This window comes from Zootoca vivipara, chromosome 10 (assembly GCF_963506605.1).
Source record: "Zootoca vivipara chromosome 10, rZooViv1.1, whole genome shotgun sequence".
Taxonomy (NCBI): domain Eukaryota; kingdom Metazoa; phylum Chordata; class Lepidosauria; order Squamata; family Lacertidae; genus Zootoca; species Zootoca vivipara.
In genome coordinates, this window is record NC_083285.1 from 54,026,217 (window position 1) to 54,043,971 (window position 17,755).

At 42.0% G+C, this 17,755-nt stretch overlaps 1 protein-coding gene across 2 annotated transcripts in view; it reads left to right on the plus strand.

The window, feature by feature from the left end:
- TMTC1 (transmembrane O-mannosyltransferase targeting cadherins 1) overlaps positions 1 to 17,755 on the plus strand; it is a 159,376-nt gene that overhangs the window by 117,109 nt on the left and 24,512 nt on the right. For both annotated transcript variants that reach the window (XM_060279968.1, XM_035126789.2), the window contains 2 exons: positions 2,549 to 2,657; positions 8,088 to 8,190. In XM_060279968.1, coding sequence (XP_060135951.1) covers positions 2,549 to 2,657; positions 8,088 to 8,190 — 212 coding nt within the window. The remainder of the gene's footprint in view (positions 1 to 2,548; positions 2,658 to 8,087; positions 8,191 to 17,755) is intronic.

Below are 17,755 nucleotides of genomic sequence, written 5' to 3' on the forward strand. Positions count from 1 at the left end.
CCTTTGGATGTCTGAGAGGAAGACTGCTCATTACACAGAAATGTATGCCATAAAGCTAAGACAGCTGAGATGGAGGGAAAATGGCTGAACAGAAGGGCACTTCACCACTCAAAATGATTCCCTCAGCCATTTTCCTTTACATGCCTGTTAGTGCTTTGTTTGCATCTAACTTTAGAAAGCCTTCCTCACACACAGAATGGGAGACTATCAGTAGGGAGTCCAATGTCATATTATGCTCTTCAGTCGTGAGCAGCCAAGATGGCGGCATGGGCAGGCAGTGACAGAAGCAGTGTCATTATTCCCTCTCATTATTTCCTCAGTTATGTTCAAATGTTCAAATATAGTCATGTTCAAATATATAAAAGGATGTCATATAGAGGAGGGAGAAAGGTTTTCTGCTGCTCCAGAGAAGCGGACACAGAGCAATGGATTCAAACTTCAAGAAAGAAGATTCCACCTAAACATTAGGAAGAACTTCCTGACAGTAAGAGCTGTTCGGCAGTGGAATTTGCTACCAAGGAGTGTGGTGGAGTCTCCTTCTTTGGAGGTCTTTAAGCAGAGGCTTGACAGCCATATGTCAAGAATGCTTTGATGGTGTTTCCTGCTTGGCAGGGGGTTGGACTGGATGGCCCTTGTGGTCTCTTCCAACTCTATGATTCTATGATTCTATGATTCTACTGTTGGGCTTCATCATGCTCCTCTCTTCACTTTTATATCCCTGCTTTTCCCTATGGCAACCTCAGACATGAAAAACGGGGGGCCTGTTTGAGCTTACCATGCCCTGTGCTGATTTTATAGATATGGGAGTCAGAAGTAGAGAGGGAGAGAGAGACTACCAGTAAATGACTTTAGACCAAGATATTAAAGCTAATGGCTCCCAGAGGGCAAGTGTGCTCCTTAATCAGTGCTTCTGGGGAACTTTTCATTTGTTGAGCCATCTCCTGCTGATTCACGGGAGGCCCAGGTCTCACTAAGCAATTTGTAGTTTGCCCTTCTCAGGGACTTCAATTCTGAAGGCAAATATTGCAGCTGATTTTTTAAAAGGTGGACCACAGTGGAATTTATGGACAGTAATAACTTGGAACAGGTAGAAAGCCAAAAGAAGGTAGGCATCCTACACTGGCTCCTTGTAGAGTTAGCGTTTATCAAAATGACACTAGCTGCATTTAATCGTAACAATAAACTATGGTTTGTCATTACTGAACATGCTTGGGCCAGCTAGCTCCTTTTCCCACAGTACATCAATATTCTGCCAGCATCTGGAGCTGTTAGCTAAGGTTGGCATGAACATCTGAAAGAAACCGCAAATTTCCCCCTCCCAGGTTAAACATTTGCACTTGGCACTATATGACTTTCAACATGTTTTCCTTCGCTGTCAGATTTACATGCAGTAGGCTCTGATGTATATACATTGACCTATTTGCATAGCTGGGCACAATGTTTTCCATTTCAGTTTCACTCCTTCTAAAGCAGGAAATGGCGGCTGCAGGTGTACTGAGGCTAGGACACAAGAGAGGCCTGTCTGCTTCCAAAAGCAGCTGCCCAGTGTCTCCCCCGCAGCAATGTCTATAGTAATACAAAACACGTGAAGCATGATGAAGTCACATTCTCAGAATAATTATGTACTCTTTGTTAATAAAATGTTATAAAGAAGAGAGAGGAGGTGGCACAGGGCTGTCACTTTCAACTTCGACCACATATATGTCATAAAGTCTAGCTTTAACCCCAGACACCCAAAGAAACCCGAGAACTGTAGCCTGTGGTGGGTGCTGGGAATTGTAGCTCTGTTGCAGGTGAACTACAGTTCTCAGGATTCTTTGGGAGAAGCCATATAAATTTGCTTTAAATGCACGACGTGCGATTTGACTAGTTTTACGTTTTAACGACACCAACCCAGCCCACTGTGGTCCTCTTCCTCCCAGCATGATGCTGGAGCACATATGGAGAACCAGCATGTAAAAATTAGACTGCTAAGCATCTCTAGTCTATGTGGAGTTTCAGAAGTAGAGAAAAACGATTCCCTCTGCCTCCTTCCTGGAGTACGAGTCAGAAACTGAGAAGATTGGGTTGCATGATTCACAGTGAGAACCACAAAGTTCCGTATACAGATCCTCATCTCCCCCCCCCCCTCCAGTATTTTGAGTTTTCCATCAGGCTGGTTTGCTTCACTCAGGTTCCCTGGGAGATTTGTGTTGCCCCGATACAATAGCAAATGGAAAGAAGTGCTGACAAGGGAGAGAAGAGGCTTTTGTAGGAATTGCATGTGCAGCCCAGCAGGTTACAGAAAACTTTGCCAGCAGGTGCCAAGGCATACAACGTAGCTCATATCCAGTGGCGGCTCCCACTCCTCTTTGTGCTGTCAGGCTGTGCAATATGATATTGCCCCAGGAGACGCTCGATAGAAGAAAATTTAATTATCTAGCCCTTTCTGAAAAGAAGACAGGCACTTTCGAGTCTGTTAACGGTATTTTTAATCAATTGGTGAGCTGAGAAAGTTGTTAAGAGAACTGCCTTCTCTCTCCCCCATCCAAATTCCTATGACTTACAGGTCCCGGGGGAAGAAGGAAGAAGCTGTTCTCTTACTGAGAGATTCCATTCAGTATGGACCAGATTTTGCAGATGCTTACTCCAGCCTCGCTTCACTGTTGGCTGAACAGGTAACCAGTTCCATTCCAGTTCACCACCTATGCTTTGTACTATATACTAATTCTACTTTTCAGCTCTGTTGGGTACATGCAGGAAAAAAACATGAAATTGTTAAAAATGAAGGCAATTCTATACCAACCTAGCCCGTTGTGTGCCGGTTTCTGTGCCTGAATTATACCACCTGTAAAAAGGATGCATTTTATATTGTGGTGGTCCCCCCTCTATATCCCATAATTTGTTCTATTCTGTTGCTCAGGAGAGGCATGGAGCTGTGGAGGCAACAGCTGCTAAACTTGCATAATCGCCCACCAAAAGTCTCATGCATGCCAAGGGATGTTAGACACATTCATGTGTTCCTTGCTGCACGTACAACATGGGAAGCTGTCGTTTGTGGCTCATGTATCTCAGTACTATTTACACAGACTTGCAATATCCGGCAAGAGAATGTTTCCCAGCCCTAGTTAGATAATACCTGGGACTGAATGTGGACTTTGTGCATGCAAAGAGTTATAGGGTTAGTGTTAGGGTTAGTAAACAGCATACAACTTTTGAAGATACAGTGGTACCTCGGGTTACAGATGCTTCGGGTTACAGACTCCGCTAACCCAGAAATAGTACCTTGGGTTAAGAACTTTGCTTCAGGATGAGAACAGAAATCGGGAGGCCCCATTAGCTAAAGTGGTACCTCAGGTTAAGAACAGTTTCAGGTTAAGAATAGACCACCGGAACAAATTAAGTTCTTAACCCGAGGTACCACTGTATACCTCTTGCCTGTCTCAATGAGGCAGGTGCCCCATTTTGCAAATATGTAAAACACTTAAGAAGCATCTCTGAAATGTTTTCATTTATTTGTGTTTACTTATGGAAAACTAATGGTTATGTCAAAAAAAAGTACTATCGTAGGCAGGCATCTTTTCTCTCATTCACTGTAGGTATACTGTTACATCCATGTAGGTTGATAAGGCCATATGGAAAATAGTGCAAGGATAAGGAAACCAGGGCTTTGCCTTTGGGATTCTGATGCTGGGTTGCTTTATCATCGCACACAGAGTAGGGAGCCAGTGCCGCATACTGATTTTCCCTCTTTGCAGGTGGGGCATGAGTAAGGCTGTCTTCATTTTGAACCGCCTCCAGAGAATAAACGAAATTAATTGCTCTCAGTGACAACAGACTTAAAGAGTATGGATTTTCAATAATGTGGAGCACCGGTCATAAGGCCATTAGAGCAATAACTAATATTGAGTCAAAGAGGTTGCGAGTCAAAAACGTTGTCCCCTTAGCAGCAGTAAACCTCTTGTCTGCAACAACGATAGAAAAGGTAATAGGAGAGGCTCATTCTTGACCTGCCCGTTCCCTTAAGACATTATCTCATCTGAGGAGGTAATAACATGAAGCATCAGTAAAGAATAGTTTGGTGAACTGTTAGGATCATATGTTTGGGTCACTTGTGAATCGCCCTGTGATCCTTGGATGAAAAGCGATATAGAAATTTAATCAATAAATAAAATATACGGGTCTTCACTGACTCATCAACTTTTAATTTAAAAAATGGTCCAGGGCAATAGATGTGCTGCAAGTGGATAGCTCAGTTGGTAGAGCACAAGACTATTAGTCTCAGGGTTTTGGGGGTTGAACTGGATGACCCTCGTGGTTGGGGTTCCCATTGCCCCCAGAACCATTGAAATGTCCTTCCCCACAACTTTGTGGCATGTGAACATGGTGTCCCCATTGTGGGAGGGGCAGCGTTGGCTCAAATAGATGTAAATAGATAAAGTATATTTTCTCAGTAGCTCCAGGGGAGCCCCACGGTCTTATTAGATCTGATGCTTTTAATCCCCACTGGGATGGGAGTCTCTGATGCACTTCTTCTCCTTCCACCATGGTAGCATTCCCCAACGTGGTGCCCTCCATATATATATATTTTTACACTGCAGCTCCCACCATCCCTGACCATTGGCCATGCTGGTGGGGGCTGATGGGAGTTGTAGTCCAGGAGGGAACCAGGTTTGGGGAGGCTGCGCTCTAGCAGTGTGTGCAGCTCTGACTCCTCCCTATTGCTAATGCCATCCCTTGGTAGACTGGGTTGGTTTTGGGAGTGCCCAGGAGCTGCAGCAAAGGCTCCTTCTGCATGGTGTGGGGCTTGGCAGGTTACCTGGGGGCGCACAAAGCAACAGCGCTACTAGCACTCCCACGCTGCCAGACTTAACAGGAGGATCAGGTCAAGCGGTAGAAGTCACACTTTCTGCAGCGACTATGAAGTAAGCAGACTGATTAATTGTGGGTTCTGGATTTATTTTTATTATAATCTGGGAAAGGGAGGAGGAGGAGGGAGCTTTCTGATTGACTCAGTTGGTCCTGCACGGCACGTTTCCCCTTGCAATGTAAGAATCTAAAATGAGCCTTGACGTTCCTTTGCTCCAGTAGTTGTAAAAAGGGGCACTTAAGATTAATGTTCCATGCTCAAGGGAGTTGGGTTGTAAGTCAGCGTAATTACCCTGTCCTCCCCTCGAAAGGTGGTTTTCAAATGAGAGCAGGCTTGCAAAGGGAGGACGATTACACAAGCCAGTGTTGTAGTGAGCCCCAAACTTAACTGTGAGCACTTTGCTGCTTTTGAAGATTATGTACCTTTAAGAAGAGCCGCTTCTCCTGTGATGCTTGTGGAATTCAAAGCACTATAGGGATAGCTCAGGATAGCATAGAATCATAGAGTTGGAAGAGCCTCTGAGGATCATTTAGTCCAATCCCCTGCAATGCAGGAATATGCAGCTCTCCCTTTCGGGGATCGGACCGGCAACCTTGGCATTATCAGCACCAAACTCTAGCCCAGGCATCCCCAAACTTCGGCCCTCCATATGTTTTGGACTACAATTCCCATCTTCCCCGACCACTGGTCCAGTTAGCTAGGGATCATGGGAGGTGTAGGCCAAAACATCTGGAGGGCCACAGTTTGGGGATGCCTGCTCTAGCCAATCGAGCTATCCAGCATGAGTCTCTTAATCTCAGGGTTGTGGGTTCAAGCTCTGCGTTGGGCAAAAGACTCCTGCATTGGTCCAAATGACTATCGTGGTCCTTTCCAACTCTACAATTCTGTTATTCTTCTGAGTCCCCCAACCCCCTGAAACTTGTTCCCATTGGAATGCTTAAGACATTGGAAGTTCAGGAGGTGGTGCTTGATTTGGTTGTCTACTGGCATTAGGCAGCTGACCTTGTGTCTCTGGTCGATCTAGAATCAAATGAGGTTTTGCTTTGCTTTTTAATGAAGCAAAAATGGATGTCTTGCTAATGAAACAACCCCTGTGTTGCAGACTTGAGTAAAATACCAAAAAAAAGAGGAGGCAACACGTCGACCAGTTCCACGGGCGAAATATATCTGTTTTTATCTTTGCAAAATATAACAACATGCGAGACAGTGATCCAAGGTAATCATACTGTTTCGGTTTGGTCTTCTTCTTCAGTTTTTTAACTACAAAAAATAAATCAAATAAATATATATCATTAATTATGTCATACATCATATTAAGGCAGCAGGGGTTACATATGTGTATGACCCCTGTTCCGCAGATTGCATACAAACGCTAGGGTATGTTTTATTTTTGTATTTTGTATTTTCCTGTATTTTTTCAATGTTAAAATATTATGGACTGTATAGACTCGTGTTCATGCTGGCCATTATATTTTGCAAAGATAAAAACAGATATATTTCCCCCGTGGAATTGGTCGACGTGTTGCCTCCCTTTTTTTTGGTAAAATGGATGTCTTGGGCAGGAATCCTCCTTCAGAAGCATATCGTATTATTGAGGCCTGAAAACTACAAGATTATGATTCAGGGCAACTTAAGTGGGCATGGAGGAGACTTGGGGGCTTCAGTGTTTGCAGTTTGTGCAGATTTCCCCCCCCCCTCGAAAACACCTTCTGGAGTTAAAGGGGCATTAGACACTGTCTTCCAACTGTTTATCCATCTAGCCCAGTATTGTCTACTGTGGTCGGAGTCCAACTTGAGGACTCTCCCACAACTTGATAGCTGGTCCTTTAACTGGAGATGCCAGGGATTGAACCTGGGACTTTCTGCTTGCAAAGCAGAGGCTCGGAGCTATGGCATCTCAAGCTTCCCCAGTGCAACCATGGCAAAGCAAAGATGGGAAGCTCATGTAGTGCATTTTAAAGGGCCACAAGAGCTGTGAGGTGTGGGTGCTTGAAAAATCCCTGAGGGGGAGGAACATGAGTAACAAAAAGCCTGCAGGAAACAGTTGCAAGAGGCCAATGCAGCTTCCCCTCTGGAAATTAGGAAACATGTTATAGACGACACCAGTACCTGGGGCCTAAACCATGAACGTTTTGATCTATGTCTGGGTCCTTCTCTGATGAGCAACTTAGAAAACTATCTTGGGAAGACTTGCCTTTTCGTCGAGGCTTTCCCTGGCCTGTAAGACTAGACCCTGTTTGACATGCCTGCAATGCCTCTATATGCTTTTATGTGTTTTTCTATTGATGTATTTTTTTTAGATTGTTTAAACTGTACACTGCTTAGAGGTTTTTGAAATACTAAGCTGCATATAAATGCTTTTAAATAAAACAGTTAAACAAAATAAATATATTTGCTTGGGATGAGTGAACCCACCCAGTTCCATTCTGCGTAGTTTTCATGGATTGTGAAATGAAATAATGGTTTTCTGTCAAAACTCCAGAGTGGTTCACTTACACCAACAGCCAATTTTCCTTGTGTCCTGAAGACCTTTGTGCCTTGTTAGGACCTAGCAGCTCCCAAAGCTTTTGTCCCTCCTGAAGATTAACAGAAGGAGAATAAACGCTGTAAAATCCTTATATGTACAGGTATGCTCAGTTTGCATAATTCAGATTCAAAAATCTGAGCACAATTAAATACAAAAGATTTTAGCGCATCATATGCCCCCATCTCGAATATATGCAGCTTAGCTGTGAAAATCTCTCCAGTGGGCTCAGATTATTCTCAAGCTCACCATGTGTGATGATGATATCTCACACAGCACCTGCCTGCCTACTTCTTGACCCCGATGAGTACAGACCCTTTCATGGATATGATTCAGCGTTATGCCTCACAGCTCACTGTTCTTTGAAGTGCAGGCGCAGCTGCCATGCAAGCAGAAAGCGTTTCCCTCTGTTCTTGTGCCTATCTGGGGCAGCAGCAGCATCATGCTCACCTTCAAGCGTATCACAGGAGCTTCTGTTCTCATGGGAACATTATGTTTTCATCAGTGCTATTAATGTACTTCAGTCTCTTATATGGCAACTCTGCTCTTGCATAACATTCTCAAGCAGTCTCCTATGCATGCAGAAGAAAATATCCTGAACCCTTCCCCAATAAGCCCATAAGTATTTCAATGAAGGAAATGTACAAGTAGCCATAAGTAGCGAGGCTGACAGCCCTCTGGGTAATCACGTTTGCTAACTCTTTTTGTGTTAAGGACCAATTAAAAGAAGCAGAGGAAGTGTACCGGGCTGGAATAGAGAACTGTCCTGAGAGCTCTGATCTGCACAATAACTATGGGGTTTTCTTAGTAGACACAGGTAAGTACATACTGCATTGGGGTTATTAGATATATTCTGGGACAATTATTTTTATCTGTGTAATTCAAAGTGCCCGAAAGGGAATGTGGCCATTCTGGTTGCCATCTGTGAAAATGAACCCAAACTTCTCCATTTGTCTTTGGTTAACTTTTGTATGTGTCGAAAAGCCCTTTCCATTTTTGGCAGTTTCGATACCTGTTGCAAACATACCCAAATTACGGTACTTCAAAATTGTTCAGCAGGCTTTGGTCCCCCATCAACTGCTGCTCCTTTTCTGTCCTTACCTTCTTTTCCCTCTTGCCCTCATCTGCCCTCACCTCCCGCGGATTAACTGCAGTGACCAGTCCAGTTTTGTCTATGATGTTGCAGTGTTACATGTGACTTGGTGATGTCACAGACATTTGTAAATGAAACCACATGGTTCACCACAACCAGAGAGATTAAAAGTCAGGGAGGGTAAATGAGGCCAAGCATAATGAAAGGAGAAGAACTGTAACAGTGCAATCCTACACCCCACCCTCCAAACTTAACAATGGTGTGTGTATCCCCACTTCCGGTTTTGCCGCGGATCGTTTCACAGGCAGGAAAAAAGAGCGCTCTAGCGCTTCTAACTTTGCTGGACAAAAGGGGGTACCCGCGTGGCTAGCGGACCCCAAGAAAGGTCGGGGAGGCGATCCTCGTCCGAACGGTCGGTCGTGTCCGTGTGTACTCCGGATAACTCGTGTGTATAGCGCGAGGAAGAAAGAGACCAGGACACTGCGACGCATTAAGAACAGCGGGACCAGCAGAGACAGCCAAACCGAGCCTGAGCGATCACGTCGGTAAAATTCCATCTATTTTAATCCCGTTCGCAAACCTCCGAGCGTGTTTAGAACTAAAGGAGAAGGGGCAATAAAAGCGCTGAGAGCGTCCCCCCCCCTGCACGCAGCGAGATATATAATTGCAAAAGAAGTAAGACGGGGGAGAAGGGAAGGAGTGAAACGGAAAGTTTTTAAAGAGACGCTTGAGGGGATAACCAAACGTTTATTTAGGGGGGAGATATATGGACTAATTTACTGGAGCCTGTTGGACTTAGAATTGAGGGAAGCACACGCACGCAAGTCCTGAGTCGTGTAACAGTGTGGCAAAAGGGAGAGGGGAATTTTTTAAGACAAAATGGCGACAGAGCGACAGACAGTATGACTAAGCAGCAAAAGTGCTAAAGAACGGGGAAGTGTAGGGACGTACACCGCCAGGAGTGTCGGAGAGTTAAAGGGACACTACATAATTAAGGAGAGACAATATTGACAGTCAGCGGCTCTAATAAAGCCTGCTTTTCCAGTGATCTCCCTCCTTTTAACAAGCAAGTGCGACATCGTGTGTCCAAACAGAGGCATGCCACAGGATAACAAGAAACTGGAGAAGGTGAAGAAACTAAATGCTGAGACCTCACAACAAAGAAGAACTTCATTAACCAACCATGAAATGGAACTTAAAGAGCTGATTCTGAGCCTAAGGAGCGATATAAGCGAAATAAAACACGACCTAGCAGAAATTAAGACTGAGATGAATGAGAGGGTGAAAACCTTGGAAGATAAGGTGGAAAAGATTGAAGAGAAATATGAAACCATTGCAAAGGACACCCAGGAAACCAAAAATCATCTGGAAAAACTGGCAGAGACTTCAAATAAAACGGCAGAGACTATTCAAGAGCTCCAATCTAAAAACCAAGTTATAGAAAAAACTGTGGATAAGATCTCCAAGGAAAAAAGAGGTGGTAAGAAGGAAACGGAAGACATAAGGAAAGAGCTTGATAAGCAAAAGGCGGCTTTTGAAGCCCAACAAGATGCCTTGGCTCTTATGCAAATGAAATTAAGAGAAAAAACCCTTCGTTTTCGAAATATCCCAGAATTACCACAAGAGAACATCGAGATCAGAGTGTCTAAAGCCTTGGCGAATTGGCTGCAGATAGATGAGAGAGAGATAGAAGCAAGGATTGAAGAGGCTTTCAGGATCAACTCCAGGAAAGCAAGAATGAACAACTGGCCGGGAGACTGCTTGGTGTCCTTCACGACCTTATGGCTCAGAAATAAAATTCTACAGACTAAAGGGAAAAGGAGACTGATGATGGACGGTGTCGAGATAGTGGTCATGAAGGAAATCCCACCACACTTTCTTCAGAAAAGAAAGAAATACCAATTTTTGACCAAACACTTGCAAGCTAAAAAGATCTTCTTTAAATGGGAATACCCCGAGGGTCTTTCACTTTTTTATAAGGGGAGGTGGAGAAAGTTTGAGACGCCGGACTCTGCCGATAGATTTTACAGGACATACTCACAACAACTTGGGGGGGAAAAGACTGGAGAGACTAAGGAGAGACAAGAACTGAGAGAGGAAGAGACGGAAACTGAGGTGGAAGGCGAGGAAGGTGAAACAGTGGCAAGTGATCTTGATGAGGCTGAAGAAGCAGGAGCGATAGTAGATTAATTTTATAACAGAATTGTGGGTTGGACTTTTTTCTACTCCTGACCATTACCCCGTGTCTGTTTTTTCTTCCTTTCTCTTCCTTTGTCTTCTTCTCTTTTCTGTTCTCTTCTTCTCTATTTTTTCGTAGCTTTTCTTTCTTTTCTTCTTCTTTTTCCTCTAATCATTTAATTGGTTATTTCGAATAAATATGAGTATTAAAGTAATTTCTTGGAACATTAATGGATTGAACAATAAGAAGAAGAGGAACAGGACTAGCCATATACTGAAAAAAGAAAAGTGGGATGTGATATGTCTCCAAGAGACACATGTAAACATCAAACATGAAAGGGTTTTAAAAAATGAAAAATTGGGCCTAGATTTTGTAACATCAGATACGAAGAAGAAGAGAGGAGTGGTGATATATATAAAAAATAAATGGTGCCCAGAACTGTTATGGAAAGATAAAAAAGGCAGGATCGTAATAGTGAAGACACGGATTGAAGGAGAGAATTGGATCTGGGTGGGGGTATACGCCCCGAATGGTAGCAAGGTGGCCTTTTTTAAGGAGCTAGAGGACCAATTGATGAAATATCACGGAGATAAAATTATACTTTTAGGAGATTTGAACGGAATCAAAAATCCAATCTTAGACAAATCAGGCCCGCCCCAAAAGAAAAAACAAAATAAGCTACCAAAAATTTTTGATGAACTGACTGGAAACCTAGATCTGGTGGATGCGTGGAGATATAAACATTCCTCTCAAAAAGATTTCACGTTCTTCTCCCATAGACACCAGGTGGCGTCTAGAATAGACGCCATTTGGATTCCCAGGGAACTTGTTTTGAGACTAGCAAAAGTGGAAATAAGTTCACGCACCTTATCGGACCATAACCCGGTATGGTTGACGTTTGCTCCAGAGGTAAAAGATAGAAGATGGAGGCTGAATGTGTTCCTGTTAAAAAACTCAAAAATAATCCAAGATGTATCAACACAGTTTAAAGACTACTTAGATATAAATAATAGGGGAGAAGTAGACCCTACTATAGTCTGGGACGCTGGGAAAGCAATGCTACGTGGGTTCTTCATTCAACAAAATGCAAAATGGCGGAAAATCAGAGAGGAGAAAAAAGTTAATTTGCTACAAGAAATTAGAAAGAAGGAAAAAAAATTATTAAAAAAGGAAAATGAAGCCATAAAACATGAATTAAAAATTTTAAAATTGGAATACGAGAAAATGATTGATGATGAATTGGATCAAAATTTACAATTTTGGAAATACAAAAATTTTAAATGGGCAAATAAACCAAGCAAATTATTAATCTGGCAACTAAAAAAGAGACAAAAAGAGAAAATTATTAATAAGATTGAATTTAATGATAGAATTCTAGAGAAACCAAGTGAGATTGTGAAAGCTTTTCAAAAACATTATGAATTGGTTTACCAGAAAGAAGGTGCGAATTTGGAGAAAATAGAAGAATTTATTAAAAAACATAATATGCCATTAATACCATCAGATAAGTTAAGAGCGTTAAATATGGAAATAACAGTAGAGGAAATAAAGGAGACCCTAAAAACGATGAAAAATGGCAAGGCCCCAGGCCCAGATGGCCTCCCTATGGAATTATATAAGTCCCTGGATGAAGTAATGTTGGCCCCTCTGAAAGAATTATTCAATTTAATACTGGATAAAGGTACTATCCCACACTCTTGGGAAGAAGCGCAAATAATCTTAATTCCAAAATCAAAGCTAGAAACTCCAACCCCGAACGACTTTAGACCAATCTCGCTTCTGAATAGCGACTACAAGATATTTGCAAAATTGTTAGCGAACAGATTATCCTCCATTTTAGAAGATATAATACAAAAGGATCAGGTGGGCTTTGTGAAAGGCAGATTCGCCAAAGATAATATAAGAAATGTTATTAATATTATAGAACTTCTAGAAAATAGAAGAGACAAACAAGCCGCAATTCTGGCCGTGGATGCGGAAAAGGCTTTTGACAGGGTGGCCTGGGACTTCATGCTAAGATTGCTAGAAGAGGTAAAAATGGGGGATAGATTAGAAAGGGCAATAAAGGCCATTTACATTTCGCAAAATGCTAAATTAATTATTAATGGAAAATTCACGAATAAAATTAACATCACAAGGGGGACAAGACAGGGGTGCCCTCTGTCCCCCATCTTATTTATCATCACGCTCGAAATTTTATTAAATACAATTAGGAAAAGCGAGGAAATTAAAGGAATTGTGGTGGGCAATAAAAGTTATAAAGTAAAGGCCTTTGCCGACGATATTATAATAACATCAGAGGACCCGATTACAAGCATTCCCAGCGCCATCCGGCTGATAGAAGAATACGGGGAATTGGCAGGCTTGAAAATAAATTATAACAAGACAAAATTGTTAGTCAAAAATCTTGAAGTAAATGAGGAAAAAATGTTGCAAGAAACCACAAATCTCAAAATTAGTAAAAAAATGAAATATTTAGGAATTGAGATGACAACAAAAGCAATCGACCTGATTCAGGATAACTATATAGAAACGTGGAAGCAAATTAGGAAGAAATTTGACGTTTGGAGGAAATTAAAATTAACATTTATGGGTAGAATCTCAGCCGTAAAGATGTGCGTGGTGCCTAAGTTGAACTTCCTTTTCCAAAACCTTCCATTGTTGGGGATGGAGAAATATTTTAGGGATTGGAAAAGGGACATTGCGGAGTTCATTTGGAACGGGAAAAAACCCCGTATAAAACATAAGATCCTGATAGACCATAAGGACAGAGGGGGTTATGGCCTCCCAGATCTGGAAATTTTTCATGATTCAGCGGCATTAGTCTGGATTAAAGAATGGGTAGTTTTAAAAAATTCGGATCTATTAGATTTAGAAGGTGATGGGCTAGGACACGGCTGGCATTATTATTTGATGAAAGATAGGATAGACAAGAAGAATTTTTTCATGTTCCATATGATCAGAAAATCTTTATTTAAAGTTTGGTTAAAATATAGGAGATTCTTTGAACCAAAAACCCCTTGGTGGCTTTCTCCAGCCGAACTATTGGCGGTGAGAAGACGTAATATGAATAACACCTGGCCCACATACCGTATGCTCTTGGAAGAAAAGGAAGGAACGTTGAAATTGAGAGAATATGAAGAAATAAAACACCACTTAAATACGTGGTTAGATTATTTTCAAATTAATCAGAGATTACAATTGGATAAGAAAGTGGGATTTGAAAAGAATAAATCGAACCTGGAGGAAATTTTAATCGATAAGGAAGGTAAATATATTTCGAACTTATATCAGATACTATTAAAGTGGGAAACAGAAGAGGAGCTAACAAAAAATTATATGATTAAATGGAGCCAGGATTTGGGAAAAACAATTAGTATGCAAAAATGGGAACAATTATGGAAAAGAGATTCTAGATTTACGCCAAATTATGATCTGATTGAGAATATATTTAAAATGCAAAATCAATGGCATTTAACACCGGCTAAACTGGCTAAAATGTACCCAAATGTAAGCAATATCTGCTGGAGATGCTGTAAAGAAGTCGGGACATACGTTCATATTTGGTGGAGCTGTGACCTCATTAAAGATTTCTGGGAACTAGTCTATAAAGAGTTAAAGAAAATCGTGAAATACTCTTTTAAGAAACAACCTGAGATCTTTTTATTAGGGATGTTAGGAGAGGACATAAAACCGAATGATAGATGTGTAGTGAGTTATGCAACGGTGGCAGCTAGACTCTTAGTGGCAAGAGCATGGAAATCTCAAGAGATTCCAAAGAAGGAGGACTGGTTACATAAATTAATATTATATTACAATTTAGCAAGAAAACACGAATTATTGAAGGAAACAAATGTGAAGGATAAATTAAAAAATTGGGAACCACTTACCATTTATCTTAGTACACACATAGATAATCCGTCTCTTCTCTCCGACGTAGCAGGATTCTAGAATAAAGAAGAAAAGGATTAAAGTTATGGATGTCATATTTCTAGTTTCAAATGTATATGTGTATATGTGGATTATACTTATTCTCTTTCCGAGACAGTAAGACTCAAGGATAATGTAGATAAGTTTATAATTATCTGGATATTATTTGGATGGTAATATTCTGCATTATTATTTTCAATTTGGATTTTGTTTCTAATTGTACAAAATTGTAATAATGTGTGTGTGATGAAAATAATTATAACATAGATAAGTCTAATTTAGGTTGTGAAGGAATAGGGTTGGGGGTAAGGGCAGGGGAGGGGAAGGGGGACTCTGGAGGTAGGGGGGAGGGGGATTGTGTTTTTGGGCCTGTTCTGTTTAGTTGGAATTTCTTTTTTCTTTTTTATTGTTGTATATGTTTAAATCTACAATAAACTTTATTTTTTATAAAAAAAAAACAATGGTGTGTGTATGTGTGTTAGCATAGTCCCTCCCACTCAGCCTCCCACCTGCAAAAAGGTGCATAGCTGGTTATCAGGGCAGGTATGCAGTGAGCACTAGACATTAAGGTCCTTAAAACCCTAGGTAACTGAAAGTGTGAGCCTATGCTTTTAGAACAAAGAACCATTTTAGAACCATTTAGAAACATTTAGAACCATTTAGAACAAAGCACCATTGAGTTCAAGAGGGCTTACTCCCAGCCAAGCAATCACATGCACACTTTCATGAGAGTAAGTTCCATTGAACTCAGTGGGGGCATATTTCTGATTGACATGTATAGGATCACACTGTAAATGAATAAATTCATGAGTCAGCATCCACATTGGGTGGTCATTGGAAGTGCTCTTGGAAGGGTTTGCAATTAGCAGTGATGTCCAGCTGGCAACCTTCCTGGTATGTGCTTGTCTTTTCAAGCCAGCAGAGTCTTGTCCTGCTTTCTGTCTGGGCCGCCAAAGGGTTGCCTAACATACCCTTATGGTGATGCACTATGACCACTTTGAAACCATGTATGCTTCGGCCACTTCCCAGGCTTTCCTGCTGCAGCTCAGTGGTGGCTCAGAATTGCTCATCAGCTCCTAGAGGAAGAGTGCAGCTGCTGCAGAAAAAAACCAGGCTTTGCAGTGGGCTTTCTTTGTCCAAACACAAATGCTGTGACTTGGAAAAGGAAGCATGTATGTTTTCTCAGCAAAGGACTCGTGGCAGAACGTGGAGTCTTTCAGATCCAGCTTCTGTAGCTTCGGTTCCCTCCTTGGCATAAACATAATAGAAGTAGTCACTGCAAATGGCACATCACATCATACATTGACTTGAATTTGAATAGTGGACCAAGAAAGTAAGCCACTCCTTTTGGCTCTCAGGTTGCCCCCTTCAGACAAATGGCTGAGCTGTTGACAGGGAAGGTTACACAACTATCTGGGCTTCCAACTGCTGCAGCAGAGATAAAATAAGGGAGAAGGTGCATATTAACTCTCCTGAAAGCCACAGCAGGAAAAGTAAATTTTGGTGATGCTGCTGCCTTTATATTGTGGTGACAGGCACCCTATCAAATCTTGAGTCCAGCCAGTTTTCCACCAATCAGAGAGTATGCTAGTGATGGGGTAGCCGGAGGGAAAAGAAATATGCCAGCTTTAACGCTGCTGTACTTCCCCACTCTCAAACCTATTGCTGGGTGGGTTTGGGGGGTAGGATTTGAGGGAATGGGAGAACTTTAGATCCAGCAGATCCAAAACCTCCCCAGAATCATCCTGGCACACATACACTTTGGAATAATATTGCCTTCTCTGTCTTCTACCCTTATTGTGTGTGTTTTTTTTAAAGAATCAGCCAGTCTGAAACCTAACCCCTCCCTCTTTTTTACTGCAATGAAATGAGCTGTATTCTATTTTTACTAGGCAGAAATGTAGGGTAGATGTTTTCTATATATGTATTTTTAATATCCCTACTTTGTTGGGGTTCATCCCATTCTCCTCCTCTTAAGCAGTTTATTGTAGCCTCAGAATAGCCCCTGGACACCAAGCAGTGCCAGAGTTGCTTTTCTGTGGTGGGAGAAACTCTTCCTCTTTGCCTTGATCTGCATTCTGCATGAGAGGGCAGGCACCTGCTCCTTAGGCTGCAAGTCTGTTTTCTTCTGCAAAGGTCTCGGATGAGGTCAGGGTAGAGAATCTCAGCACTTTAAGTTTAGAAAAATAAAAAGTAGTTTTCTGAAAAGCCCGTTGGATGCACAGTCTTGCCTCAAGAAACCTGGATAGGGTGATAAAAGGGGCCATTTTTATTCCTTTCACGGACTGTGATTATTAGCATCGTTTCCAACGTCAGAGGCATAAGAAACACACGGACGGTTTGAGGAATATGTCTCTCACTCAATTTTGCCCTCATACTGTCATATATCTCCTTGCTCCCACGCTCCCCAAAGACGGTTTTGACAGCACATAGGGAAAGCACAGCAATTAAAAGTGCTGGGGATTGTGACAAATCTTTCTGTTGCCATCTGAGCTTTCCTGCCAGCGGAGGTGACGGAGAGGCCTGTCACTGTCAACCCCGACTCTTCCCAAACCTCAAGTTAAGGCCTTGGGATAAAATGCTTTACAATAATATGAAGCTTTAACTAGCTTAACTGTGGTTCAGCCAGAAACATTTTAATTTGCTTATAGACGCTGCTCAGGTTTAACTTGCTCCTTGAACTCCAAACACTTGGTAATTCTTTTGTACAGGTAATTCTTTTGTACATTCCTCTCCTTACATGGATTCAGTAGTCAGATGGATTTTTATAAGAGATACTCTTGATGAGAACACACTCACCTTTGCTCTGCATTTCTAGGCATTTCCTGGTCAGTGTCCAAGTGCTTTTGTTTGTTTTTGTTTGCCCCTTAGCTTTCCCCCAGGTAAGCCCACTCTTTAATGTAGGATCGGAACAAACAGCCTAACCCTACCTTGCAGGGTTGTTGTTGTTGTGATTAAATGAGGGGGGGGGAATAACCATGTACTCCACTTTGAGCTCCTTTGAGATAAAGGTGGAATATAAGCACAATGAATAAATGGCTTGCAAAGACAGTGGTTTTCAACCAGTGTGCCATGGCACCCTAGGGTGCCTCGAATGATAGTCAGGGGTGCCGTGGGCGACACTGGCCTCTGTCCCTCTTTCCTTCCCTCCCTCCTCTGATTCCCTCTCGTGTCTCTGTC